The following is a 14302-nucleotide window of genomic DNA, read 5'->3' as shown; positions in this document are numbered from 1 at the left end:
CAGTATTGATTTTATGTTTTTTTTTTATTGTATGTTTTTCTCCAAGAAAATCTTGCTTCAAAAAGAAAAAGAAAAAAATGAGAGGGTGCAGTACTTTTCTTTTTTCCAGTGACTTTAAAGAAAGGAGCACCTTTAAAAAATGTACCAGCTGAACTATCCTCACTGGCTTACTGGAACTCCCTGCTATGAAACTGGCCAGTCCTCATCTCCCAAATCCTGTTGGGGAAATCTGGAATCCTTTCCTCCTTGCCCCCTATAGGAGAAGCCTTACATGTCCTACCCACCTCTCCACTGCTACTCAGAGTTCCACTAGCAAGAGTTTAGAATTGGAACTCCATGTGACATTAAAATGTCACTCTAAAATTTATGGTATTATTATTAGTATAATTCCATGGAAATTGAATGGGTTTTATGGTTATCCAAGGGTAGTAACTACTTTTTAGAACATCATTTCCATAGGAACATGCATTTTGAATTCCAAGCAACTAACTTAAAAAGATTTATAATATGACTTCTATTATGGCAAATTATACCTTAAAACCCCTATTGAACAGAATGTACTAAAAATCTTCAATGACATATTTTATATTGTAGCTTCCTGAATATTAATTAAAAGGTTTGAGTATTTATCCTTGCTTTTTATTACAATAGTAAACAATTTATCTGATTAAAAAATCTTACTCATTAGGTCTTAGTTATGAAGACCACTTTCCTTTGTATAGAGAGGTTATTTTGAAAAATAAATCTATCATTTTGTTCTGCTTGTCTGTCTTAAATTTGGTCTATTAAAGGAAATATTGTGGCAGGTTGTAATTTTACTATAAACTATAGCTCTGTAAACTGACTATTCTTACAGTACTCATTCCTATATTTATTCATTTTTGTCTTTGCCTTCTTTTGCATATTCATGTTTTTCTTTTCCAGCTGCTTCTGAAACCAGAAAGTCAGTGCAGGGTTATAGTACTGATGGGCTCAACCTCTGATCTTAGTCACTGTGAAAAAATTAAGAAGGCTTGTGGAAATTTTGGAATTCCCTGTGAACTTAGGGTAACATCTGCCCATAAAGGACCAGATGAAACTCTGAGGATTAAAGCTGAGTATGAAGGTAAATGTAGAATAACTAGAGCGTTTCAGGAAGTTCTCCTGATTTTGCCCCAAATTTTATGTTTAGACTAATAATGCTGGAAAATAGTTTCACCACATTCCAAGGGAAAAAATGTGATATTCTAGGCTTTCATGATGTTTATCTCCAAAAGTTTTAAGGTGCTCTAGGAGCTTATAAAAGAATGGACCAGGGAGAAAGAACTGAAAATGCAAGCATGGGAGGAAAATGAAGACTAGCGTTAGTCTTTACCTAATCCCCTCAAGCATCATTTCTAATATGCTCCAACAGAAGATAGGCCCCATGTCAATTACAGAAGGAGGGCCTAGGGTTGAAGCAGCAGATCCTCTCAAGTATCTTTAAGGAGGCATTTCCTGGGAGGCATTCAAACATGAAATTAAGGAATAATTTCAGAATTTAGTATATAAAAGAAATGTCTTGATGGGATAGCATCTAAAATATGGAGCCCTGTAGATTGCAATGTTTCTCAACTGGAAAAAATATTGGTTGAGTATTCCTTCTGAAGGTAGTTGCTATAGGAGCATAGTTACTGAATTTTGGAGGGTTTTCTTTTTTAGGGGGTGGGTGGGAATGTCTCAGACCTCTTTGATAAGCTAATAAAAGCCAGATCTCTTCCTCCAGAAAAATGCAAATGTAAAATTTTGGATTCTAAGTTAGGAATCACTGTTGTAGGAAACAAAGGAATAACTTATGAATTTATGAAAGAATAAAATATTTATGAGGTATGTTTAAAAATATATTGAAGGGTCTTAAATATTTGGGTACTATATTATTGAATTCAGTTCCTCAACTCTTATTTCAAGAAGTGTCACTAAACGCATATATGTGGAACCTAGAAAAATGGTACAGATGAACCGGTTTGCAGGGCAGAAATTGAGACACAGATGTAGAGAACAAACGTATGGCCACCAAGGGGGGAAAGCCGTGGGGGGTGGGGGGTGTGTGATGAATTGGGCAATTGGGATTGACACGTATACACTGATGGGTATCAAATTGATGACTAATAAGGACCTGCTGTATAAAAAAATAAATAAGATAAAATTGAAAAATTAAAAAAAAAAAAGTGTCACTAAACCTCTAGTCTCTATTAATTGTGTCTCCCATACCCTGTTGGTTGAAAGACACCAGGACAGATGCCGCTTCAGGTGGTGTCATCCTTTGCTTCAGCGAGCCAAAGCAGCAATAGTGGAAGGGGCCTTTGAACCATTCCCTCACTCACACCCTGGTGTTATACCTCCTTTATACTACAGATCTCAAAGATGGCCAAACTTCTTGCTACTTCATTACTTGATATACAGTAAGTGGCAGAGTGAACCTTATATTTTGAATATATATTTAATAATAGTGTCAGTATAGTGCTTTTTCTGGAGACTACTGTTAAAGAACTCAAGGAGTTACTACACATGGGCCCTTTTTTTTTTTTTTAAACCTATCTTTAAATCTCTTGAGTGCTTAGCCTAATTTTAAACTTGTAATTTGCCTAGGGGATGGCATTCCTACTGTATTTGTGGCAGTGGCAGGCAGAAGCAATGGTTTAGGACCAGTGATGTCTGGTAACACAGCATATCCAGTTATCAGCTGTCCTCCCCTCACTCCAGACTGGGGAGCTCAGGATGTGTGGTCTTCTCTTCGATTACCCAGTGGTAAGATAATTGAATTTTTAAAAAACGTTTACTAAAAAGTTTCAAATATGCACTGTAGTAGAGAGAATAACATAATGAAATCTCACATACCCGTTACCCAGCTTCAGGAATTAACATCTTGTTGCATCTATAGCCCTCTCCTGCTGGATTATTTAAAGCAGATCTGAGAGATTATGGCATTTTATACTTCAATATTTATGTATGTCTTTCTAAATGATAAAGACTCTAGTTTTTAAATCATAATTATGATACCATATTCACACCTAAGAAAAATTAATGGTAATTTCTTAAAATCTAATTTCCAATTAGTGTTCATTTTTCCAGTTGTCTCATTTGTTTTTACAGTTTGTTTATTCAAATTAAGATCCAACATAGCCCTTATATTGCATTTAGTTGATATATCTCTTAAGTCTTTTTTAATCTTCCTTTTTTTTTTCCTCTTTCATTTCTCCTATAGAATTTTCTGCATTCTGGACTTAGCTGATTACATTCCTGGGTGTTGTTTAACATGCTCTTCCATCCCCTATTTTCTGTAAAGTGGTGGTAAAATCTGTAATTAGATCAAGTTCAGATTTGGTTTTGGTTTTGGTTTTTTTCCCCACCCAAGAATACATCATTCATGGTATTTTGTTGTTTGTTTTGTTTTGTTTTTTGTAAATGTGATTGTTACTTCTGTAGAGGAAATAAAATATTTAAAAATTAGGGATTAGAATAATTAAAACCAAGGAAGTTTCATCAGTTGGCTGGCTGAGCAGGATCTCATAAAATAACAGTATTGTTGTGTGCTCATCATGGTCCAAGATAATGATCTGATCTATAAGGCCTAAGTGTCAATACTGTTTCAGTAAGAGTCGATTTGCTTATCACTTAATAAACCTCATATTTTTCTCACAGTCGTGTAAGTGTAAATCCGCTCTTGATATGTGTTAAGTAAGGGTGCCCTCTGACATGTTCCCATATGGACTGGCTTCTCTCTAGGCCTGCTGCACTGCTCGTCTTAGGATCTCTCTCTACAGCATCCTGGACATTCATTTTTGCCTTTCTCTAATCTCAGATCTCCTGTTTCCTAGGTCCCATATCTTTACCTTCTTGGTTTACTTTTTGTTGGAGAGCATTCTAGTGAACTTCCTGAGGAAAGGGTACAGAAGATAAACTTTTTGAGACCTTGTATACCTAAAACGTTTTTATTGCAGCTCAGTCTGATTTGATAATTTAGGAATAGAATTCAAGGTTGAAAACTATTTTCTGTCAGAATTTTTTCTTTTTTTAATTTATTTATTTAATTTATTTTTGGCTGCATTGGGTCTTTGTTGCTGCTTGCGGGCTTTCTCTAGTTGCAGTGAGCAGGGACTACTCTTTGTTGCAGTGTGCGGGCTTCTCATTGCGGTGGCTTCTCTTGTTGCAGAGCTCAGGCTCTAGGCATGCGGGCTTCAGTAGTTGTGGTGGGCAGGCTCAGTAGTTGTGGCTCGCAGGCTTTAGAGCGCACGCTCAGTAGTTGTGGTGCATGAGCTTAGTTGCTCCGTGGCATGTGGGATCTTCCCGGACCAGGGCTCAAACCTGTGTTCCCTGCATTGGCAGGTGGATTCTTAACCACTGTGCTACCAGGGAAGCCCTGTCAGAATTTTGAGGTCATTACTCTGCTGTCTTCTAGCTTCCAGAGTTATTGAGAACTCCAGGGCCCTTCCACCATTTTGGTTCTAGGTCATTTATGAATTTTGTTTCTTTCTGGAAACTTCTTGGATCTTTTATCAATCCATTATTCTTAAATTTCACGAAGATGCGTCTTGGTGAGTGTTTTCATCCTGAGCTTGTAGTGGGCTCTTTTAATCTGGAACTTTGATTCTTTAGTCCTGGGAAATTTTCTTGAATTACTTAATAATTTCCTTCCGCCTCTGTTTTCTTTTCTCTTTCATTTTTGGAGTTACTTTTCACTGCCTTGATTTCTATTTTATTTTCTTATTCTTTCTTTTTTTAATATTTATTTTATTTTTGGCTGTGCTGGGTCTTAGTTGTGGCATGCGGACTTCATAGTTGCGGCACGTAGGATCTTCATTGTGACATGTGGACTCTTAGTTGCAGCATGCATGTGGGATCTAGTTCCCCGACCGGGAATCAAACCCGGGGTCCCTGCATTGGGAGCATGGAGTCTTACCCACTGCACCACCAGGGAAGTCCCTGTTTTCTTATTCTTGTTGCCATACTTTCTGGAAGATCTCTTCAACTTTACATTTCAACCCATCTGTTGAGCTTTTCATTTTGAACGTGGTATTTTGAATTTCTTACAGCTCTTTTTTGTTCTCTGGTCTCCCCCTACCACCTCCCCAAACATCCTTTTCTTGTTTAATCTTTGCAATAACCTCCTTTATCTCTCTGAGATTATTATTGTTCCTTTCATATTAGTTCCTTTCCATAGCTGTTTGCTAATAAGCCTTGGCTGTTTTCTCTTGCTTAAGAATGGCACTGTAAAAACCAGTTGAAGGGAGTTCCCTGGTGGTCCAGTGGCTAAGACTTCACACTCCCAATGCAGGGGGCACAGGTTCCATCCCTGGTCAGGGAACTAGATCCCACATGCATGCTGCAACTAAAAGATCCCACATCCTGCAATGAAGATCCCGCACACGGCAACGAAGAGCCTGTGCGCCGTAACTAAGACCTGGTACGGCCAAATAAATAAATATAAATTTTTTTTTTTAAGTGTCATAAAAAACCAATTGGAAGCTCTGCAAGTGGGTAGGGCTTGTCAAAAGTGGCCTCCACTGTGAGTGATCTTGTAGGGTCATTCTTTGAATTAACCCCTCACATCAGTGTCTTTGATCTTTTCTCATGTGTTGGCCAGAATTACCCAGAGAACCTTTTCAGTCTCAGTCTCCTGCCTGAGTTTCTTAACGTGTGCAAACTTAATCCCATGTTTTCACTGTGGCATTCCTTGCTTCACCTGTGCCCTGTTGGCACAGAAGTCTGGACTAAAGTCTGTTTTGCCTCCAGAAGAATTTAAAACTCTGCCACGGTGCAGAAGGGGCCATTGTTCAGGTACATAGAGTGGGGAGGAGGATCTGATGGCCTTACTTCTTCTTGACTTTCACTCAGTCTTCTTCTTTTTAGCCCCATTTTCAACCTGATTCCTCCCCTAAAAGGTATCTGGTGTCACCAATTCCTCAACCTTTGAGTGGGTTCTGTAATGTCAGGTTGCTTCTCATCTTTCCCTGCTTCTAGTTAGGATTAAATTTTCTTGGTCTGCTAAGTTAGTTACTACTCCATTTGCCAAAATGTTATTGCTGTTATCTCTTTGTGTATGTTTATTTTCTTTATTCCCTTTACTGTTGTTTTTATAGGTTTCAGAGATACATACATCTTGTGACTAATCTATCTTTAGCTAGACTGATCTGATTATATCAACTTCCCAAGTTAAAAATCTATAACTATAGATGAAACTATACCCAAATTTATGCCAGAGGAATAGTATAGATATTATTATCCATGGAGCTTAGAAAAGGGAATTTTGAGCAAATGTGTGGCAGTTTTTACCTAGTAATATCCAAGGAGAGACAGAACCTAGAATATTTTTAGATTCTGATCATTAGAATTGGGGAGAATCTTTTGAGGAATGTTTTCACAGTGGCCTGTGTAAGATCCTAAAAACTCCATTCCTCTCGCTCTTATGGCATGCTCACCAGGTAACTTAATTTTTTGCTAATTAGGTTTTCTTGACATCAGAAAGTGAGTCATGGGCAGTAGGCACAGGTATTTCAGTTGCTAGAGTGGAATGCTCTACCTAGTTTACTACTACTACTACTAATGGTTGACATTCATTGAGTATTTACTATGTGTCAGGCACTGCTCCAAGCACTTTATCTTATTAACTCACTGAATCCTCACATAAGGTAGCTACTAGTTATCATTCCCATGTTACAGATAAGAACACTAAAATTAATTTGGCTGATGTTGGTTATGTAGTAAGTAGCAGAGCTGTGTAAGTTGATTTATTAATACAAATTAAGTCTTGTGATTTATACTTTAGCCTGTTCTTATTGGGGAAAATGAGAGTCAAAGAGCCTGATGAATTCCAAGAGTATTTAGGGAAATTGGAGCTTTTGGATCTATAATCTATATTTAGTCCTTGACTCTAATGACACAGACATAATAGTACCACCTCAAGAAACTCCCTGAGCAAACCTGTGGCCCCCGAGGAAGTTACTTTCTTAGTCTACTGTCTTTTAGATATTATTACTATTGAATTTATTTATAATATTTCTTAAAGTTATTTTATGGATTTGACTTTTCCACTGCTTAAAAATGTTAGAATAATTCAAGTGAAAAAACAAAAGGAGGGCTTCCCTGGTGGCGCAGTGGTTGAGAGTCTGCCTACCGATGCAGGGGACACGGGTTCGTGCCCCGGTCTGGAAAGATCCCACATGCCACAGAGCGGCTGGGCCCGTGAGCCATGGCTGTTGGGCCTGCGCGTCCAGAGCCTGTGCTCCGCAACGGGAGAGGCCACAACAGTGAGAGGCCCGCGTACCGCAAGAAAAAAAAAAAAAAGGAATAACTAGAAAATTACCAAAACAATTAACATACCTCAGGTTTGTCTAAGAACAGATGATTCTACCTCATTCCTTGTTTTATTTCTATTTCATTTCACCAGGGATTTAAAGGGATAATGTATGTGAAAAGAACTTTGAAAAAAGTAAATTTCTTTGCAAGTGGATTCAGTGAGAAGAGTGATAGTTGTATATAAAATATCTGTTCCTGGCTGATAAATATTACTTATCATCTTATAATCACTTTATCTCTCTAAAGAGTAAAGATGGAAACTCCTTCCACAGATCTTACTTCAGACAAGGATAATATTGTAGCTGTATTGTCTGTGGCTAGCAGGGCTTCTGAGAGTATAAAATAGTTGGGTAAGTGGTATTTTCATTATTAATTTACAGCTCAATTTTCTGTCTTTTCTTTTATGAATAGGTCTTGGCTGTTCAACCATACTTTCTCCAGAAGGATCAGCTCAGTTTGCTGCTCAGATATTTGGATTAAACAACCATTTGATTTGGGCCAAACTGCGAGCAAGTGTATTGAACACCTGGATTTCCTTGAAGCAGGCTGACAAGAAAATCAGAGAGGGCAATTTATAAGAAAGAACATCATTGCATTTTTTAGGAGAAAAACTGTAAATTTCTACTTTAGCTGCAGGAAAAAAAAAGCAAGATGAAAAGATTTTAAATCAATCAGAGAAAACAAAATTCATAAGTGAATAAATGCCTCTCTAGATTCATGTATTAGTAGAATAAATGTCCATATTTATTAGTATTTCTTTATAAGTAGTGAAATTACTATACATTTAAAATTAATCTCTTACCCACATATGGTCAGTTAGGTAGGCAGTATAATTAAATATATTTCTTAAATGATAATAATGTCCTATTATAGAGTTGTAAAGTTACTAATTTCTACATCTCAGTCCGTAAGTTTTAGAAACTTAAAATGGTTGTATCTTAGGGTGGTTAAGAGCAATATAGTCCTCTTTCACATTATGATCTTTACAAAACTCTAGGGCATGGTTTTTTATTTGCAGTCAGTATGTCAGAAAATGATGTTGTATTTATCTCTAGCTATAGCTAGAGATGATGTTTGGGTTTGATATTGCCTTTTTAAAGAAAAGCTGAGATTGATGCTGGGGGTAAGAAAGACATGAAACAAGATGAAGGGGCACTGTGGAAACCATGGAGAGACTTCTGAGAACTTCTCTGTTAAGGGTCAGGGCAATTTCCCATGGAAAAAAAGTAGAGTCACCTTTGCCATTGCAAATGAGTTAGTAAATCTTACTTGGCTCTGTAGGTCATAAAATTCTTTTAATTCTGATAACACATATTTTAGCCAGACTAACAATCCCCAGCCTACCCTCATTTTCAAAAATTGGAATCTCCCAGTTAATACCCATAACTAGTTTCTTTCTAGTATTAAGTCTAGGTAGTATACCCAGCAAAATGCACTTCTAAAGGAGAAGTTGTTACTGAGAGGTATGATAGTTCATCATGAGTCTATAAACCATATTTGGAAATATCAGTGTTACATTATGCAGCCTTGAGGATTTTATAGATCATTAAACTTTAATCTAGGTGTCTATGAACCCCTTAAGCTTACATGTAAAATTTTATGTATATGTTCACTTCTATGAGAAGGGGGCAATCAATTTTTACCAAAAAGATGTGTCCCCCCCAAAATGTTAAGAATCTCTACTACAGATGAAATCTTGTTAAAACTTTTGCCACTGGCCTACCCTGGTCTACGCTTTTTCACTTCCCTCTCAACTGTTAACAAGCTGGCATCTCATCACTGATCTCTGTGGCGTATGATTGACCTAACTTCCTTTCTTGGGCTATACACCAAGTTGTCCCAACCTCAATCTTAATCATTCCTCATATTTTACTCTTTCCCTTAAGTATTGATGTTTCCTACTATTGAGTCCATTGTTTACAAATAATGGTAGGATAATTTTAATTCTTTATAGTGAATGTCTGTAGACTTGTATTTTCAGCTGTCCATTTCTGTCTGAATGCTCTAAACTTAACTCATCTTCCACCAAGCCTATATCTGGCTGCACTCACTGTCCCAAATCAGAAGCTTAATTTTATCCTTGATGTTTTTCTCTGACCTTTCATTTCTAACTCATCACTAAGTCTTGAATTTACCGTTTACCCATCCACTGTACATAAACCTCAAGCAAGGGTCAAATTCTGTATTAGCCTGATAATAGGTCTTCTTTTTTTTTCTTTTTTTTTGCGGTACGCGGGCCTCTCACTGTTGTGGCCTCTCCCGTTGTGGAGCACAGGCTCCGGACGCACAGGCTCAGCGGCCATGGCTCACGGGCCCAGCTGCTCCGCGGCATGTGGGATCTTCCCGGACCGGGGCACCAACCCGTGTCCCCTGCATCGGCAGGCGGACTCTCAACCACTACGCCACCAGGGAAGCCCTAGGTCTTCATTCTTAACCCAACCTTTTTGAGGTTGATTGTCCAAGGACTTAAAACAAAAACTCTTAAATAAATTTCTTTTGCAACATAGACTCCTTTGAAAATAAGAATGCTGTTGACCCTCTCCCTAGAAAATTGCACAGTATGTTTACTAACAGGTTCCATTTGTTCCTGGGTTCCTTGAAGCCTATCCATAGTCTGTAGGTTAAGAATTGCTGTTGTAACCCATCAAGGGAACTTGCTTTCCTCTTTTTCAGACTGTTGCATATCTGTACCTTTAGTTCTTAGAATGTTCTCATTTGTCATTAAAATCTACTTGTTAGTTACTAGAGCTTCATCTTTGCTTTTTCCATGAAACCTTCCCTGATAAACCTTCCAGCTACAGTGGCTACAAGTACTTTCTCTGTTGGATTGTAAGCTCCCAAAGAGGAGAAAATGTAATTCTACAGTTTATTTCCCTTACATTGTCTTATGCTCTGATGTGCTAATGCCTAGCTGTCTGTTAGAAATGGGGGAATTATAAAAATCATGTACTGCTTTGTTTTCTAAAGTTAGATCACAAGAACAATTAAAAAGATTTGATTTTAACATCTTTGAACTTGGGCTTTGAACTTAGTCTCTGAATAGTCACTGGCTGCTATTTCAACTCTTCTATCCCTACCTAGCAAAAGCTCCACCTGTTTCTATGCAGTACATAAAAATTTCAAACACTGATTGAGACTCGTAGATAGGACTGACCTTTATTAATGGTCATTATTAGTTTCTTAATAGAGTACATATACCCTCAGTAGTATAGTTCATCAGTGCTAGAGTAAATACTTGTTTGAAAGTATTTTAACTGTTATAAAAAGTAATTTACACAAACCTACCTGGTTTGCCATCTTTGGGTGTTTATACTTTCTGTGGGCTTATAGTTAAATAGAGGAAGAAAAATTGTGTCCGAATAACGCTGTACTTAAACATTATGTCTTAAAGCCACACTTAGAATTGCTTTAATGCCTTCTGAAATTTAAACAAAGCAGCCAAATAAAAGGCAAGGATAAGCTCTTGTGTGAAGCTTTATTCATTCATCCATGTGTGAAATACATGTTTTGCCTTATTTTATTCTAGGCCTAGGAAAGCAACACTGAACAGAGACAAGGCCCTCGCCCTCACAAAATTTACATTTTATTGGGGATAACAAACCATAAAAGATAAATCAGATAGATTCAGGAAAGTATAAGTGCACATGAAGAACAGCCAAGGTGAGAGGACAGTGATGGGGTAAAAGGAAGGTTTTTAAGGAGAGCAGGGCAATGATGTAAAAGAGGAAGCCATGCAAAGATATGGGGAAATAGTTTCCCAGACGAAAAACAAAGTAAAACAGCTTTGCCTTTTTGAGGACCTGCAAACATGCTAATATTGCTGGAGCTCTGTGAGCAATGGTAAGAGTGGAAGGAGATGTTGATGTAAGCAAAGGCTAGATAACTTAGGGCCTACAGACCACACCGAAGTGTGTCAGGAAAAACTATTGGTAAGTTTGAGCAGGGGCTGACATGATGTATTCAACAGGTTTTAAAGTATTCTCTGGCTGTTGTGTGGATTAGAGGAGAAACAAGGAGATGAGTTAAGAAGCTACTGTAGTCCAGTTGAGAGAAGATGTGACCTTCAACAAGTTAATTAAATTTTTTGTGCCTCAATTTCCTCGTGTGTAAAGTGGGACTAATACTACCTACCTCAAGGTGATTATGAGAATTAAATGAGTCAATATATGTAAAGTATATCCTAGCACATGAATGCATTATGTAAAAATCTATTTGGCTGACTGTATAGAATGAGTGGAGTTGATTCCATAAAAATTACCTTGAATTTGATATTCCCAAGGCTGATTTAATTTCTAAAAAGAGGAAAAAAGGGCAGAGAGTCAGCATAATGTGACTTAAATAAAACATGCCATGCCATAGAACATCCACAATTTCTCCCTGCCATCTTCAGCCCAGCAGTCCTTGGAAACCCAGTGGAAACGCTTACTTTTAATGGTGCCTTTTTTTTTTTTTTTTTTTTTGCGGTACGTGGGCCTCTCTCTGTTGTGGCCTCTCCCGTTTTGAAGCACAGGCTCCGGACGCGCAGGCTCAGCGGCCATAGCTCACGGGCCCAGCCGCTCCGCAGCATGTGGGATCTTCCCGGACCGGGGCACGAACCTGCGTCCCCTGCATCGGCAGGCGGACTCTCAACCACTGTGCCACCAGGGAAGCCCTAATGGTGCCTTTTGCATTTAACTCCTCACAACCTCAAACACTTGGGGTGGGGTTGTTAACCCAGCACTGTGGTACAGTGAAAATAGCAGTAGAATGGGAATGAAAAGATTTCCTTGGGCACATTTCTCTTTGAGCTTCAGTAACTCCTTGCACTCTGTCCTCAATCCCTCTTGCCTTTCCTTACTTTTCTTCGTAGAATTTATTACCACCAAACATGGTATATATTTGTTTATTGCCTCTCTCTCCCAACTAGAAAATACATTCCATGAGTACACTAGGTTGTCTTTTTGTTGTTAATTGTATCCCAAGCGACTAGTATTGATATAATGCCTGACATTGGCATTTAGAAGGCACTCAATAAATATTTGTGGAATGAATATATGTGCAAATTCCCATAGGTATGGCAACATGGACCCATACATAACTAAATATTAGAGGAGTATAACATGCAAGGGGAGTAGACAGTAACAAAAGATCATAAAGGACCTTACATGCTAGGCTTTGTAGTTTGGACTTTATCCTGAGGATAGAAGAGTGACATCGGGTATATGCTTTAAAACATCACTCTGGGGCTTCCCTGGTGGAGCACTGTTTAAGAATCTGCCTGCCAATGCAGGAGACCCAGGTTCGATCTCTGGTCCAGGAAAATCCCACACGCCGTGGAGCAACTAAGCCCGTGAGCCACGACTGCTGAGCTGGCGTGCTGCAACTACTGGAGCCCATGCGCCTAGAGCCTGTGCTCCACAACAAGAAAAGTCACCGCAATGAGAAGCCCACGCACCGCAACAAAGAGCAGCCCCCACTCGCTGCAACTAGAGAAAGCCCGTGCGCAGCAACAAAGACCCAACGCAGCGTAAAATAAATTATTTTTTTATCACTCTGGTTTGGAAGACTCCTGTTTCAAAAGGGACAAATTAAATCCATACAATTATATATTGTTTGCCACAAAACCCCATTAAAAATGACAGAAGAAAGAGAAACAGGAATCCACAGCAGAGGAATTCTGAGGAAATTTCTAGAAGCTACAAAGTATATGAGATCAGACTGATATAGAAATCAAAACTGAATCCTACATAAAGTCAATGTTCTGAAAAGAGAAATGCACTACTAAGGCAGTGGTTCTTAGCTTTTGGAGGGGGAGAGGGGAGTTGGTATAAACACCTTTGGAGAATCCAATGGAAGCTACAAAATCTTTCCTCAGAAAAATTCTAATAAAATTTTGGGTATACCAAATGTCTTCCAGAACTCCCTTAAACCCTCTGAAATCCAGGCATAATTAGCTTGAAATACATGACAGTTCCACAGCTAGTAGAAGTCCACAGCCCTTCTCATGATTTTTACTAATTCACAGAGATTATATCCTCCTGAGCTCACTGGGTCATGAGTGCTGTTTTTGCATTGTACATATTAACCAGACATGAAATGTGCCAGGCACCACAGGATATAGCCATGAGCTGAACATAGTTTCTGCTCACAAGGAACTCACATATTAAGGGAGAAATAAGCAAAAACTCATTCAGTTAAAAAGTTGAGTACCAACTATATGCCAGGGAGTGTGCTAGATCCTAGGGATGCTGCAGTGAGCAAGGCAAATATAGTCCTTGGCCTCATGGAAATTACAGTCCATCTGGAGAGAGAGAGGCCTTAAACGATGAGCAGTGCTCAGAAGTAGAGAGCTCCATAAGAGAGTGTAATGGGGAACCTGTCAGAGTCTGCAAAGTCAAAGAGGTAACTTTTAACCTGGAACCAGAAGGATACAGAAATACTGAAGGATGAAAAGGTATTAGCTAGTTTGCTGAGAAAGAGAGGAGGGGGGAAGAGGCAGGAACTGGTAGGATCGTGACCAGAAATGAGCCTGCAGAGTTGGCGTTCAATAAAATGTCCTGTCGTTCTCATCAAGAATACTCAGTAGGTACTCGGTTTGGACAAGCATATCTTGATATTTAAGGTCTTACAAAAACTCTAAATCCCCTATATCTGTGTGTTACTTGAGTGCTTACTATGACAGGGTGGAGGAAGTATCGTTTTTCCCTATAACAATTATATATTATCCCTATTTTACAGCCGGGAAAACTGGGACTCTGATAACACGTTCACAAGTCAGACATCTAGAGCGTCACATAAACCAGGAACTGAACCTGGGTATTCTCACACCAAAACACATCACCCTTCCAGCCTTATTGCCAACTGCTCCTGAAATGCAGCCCAAAGGGTAGCCAGGGGGTTTTCACCAAACGTGCTTTGCACTTGGAGATTCTTTTCTTCTTCTTTGCCTTTCCTCATGTTCGCTTCTCTGACTGAACTTTACCCAGAACCAACCCCAGATTTTCCTAAT

At 38.7% G+C, this 14302-nt stretch overlaps 1 protein-coding gene across 4 annotated transcripts in view; it reads left to right on the top strand.

Annotated features, from left to right (window-relative positions):
- PAICS (phosphoribosylaminoimidazole carboxylase and phosphoribosylaminoimidazolesuccinocarboxamide synthase) overlaps positions 1-10318 on the top strand; it is a 51977-nt gene extending 41659 nt beyond the window's left edge. For all 4 annotated transcript variants that reach the window (XM_060109215.1, XM_060109196.1, XM_060109204.1 and 1 more), the window contains 3 exons: positions 925-1105; positions 2608-2766; positions 7726-10318. In XM_060109215.1, the coding sequence (XP_059965198.1) occupies positions 925-1105; positions 2608-2766; positions 7726-7892 (507 nt within the window). In that variant the 3' untranslated portion in view covers positions 7893-10318. The remainder of the gene's footprint in view (positions 1-924; positions 1106-2607; positions 2767-7725) is intronic.
- The last annotated feature ends 3984 nt before the right edge of the window (positions 10319-14302 follow it).

This window comes from Mesoplodon densirostris, chromosome 1 (genome assembly GCF_025265405.1).
Source record: "Mesoplodon densirostris isolate mMesDen1 chromosome 1, mMesDen1 primary haplotype, whole genome shotgun sequence".
Taxonomy (NCBI): Eukaryota; Metazoa; Chordata; class Mammalia; order Artiodactyla; family Ziphiidae; genus Mesoplodon; species Mesoplodon densirostris.
The sequence above is the reverse complement of the archived record's forward strand: the minus strand, read 5'-3'. Positions and strand labels throughout refer to the sequence as shown.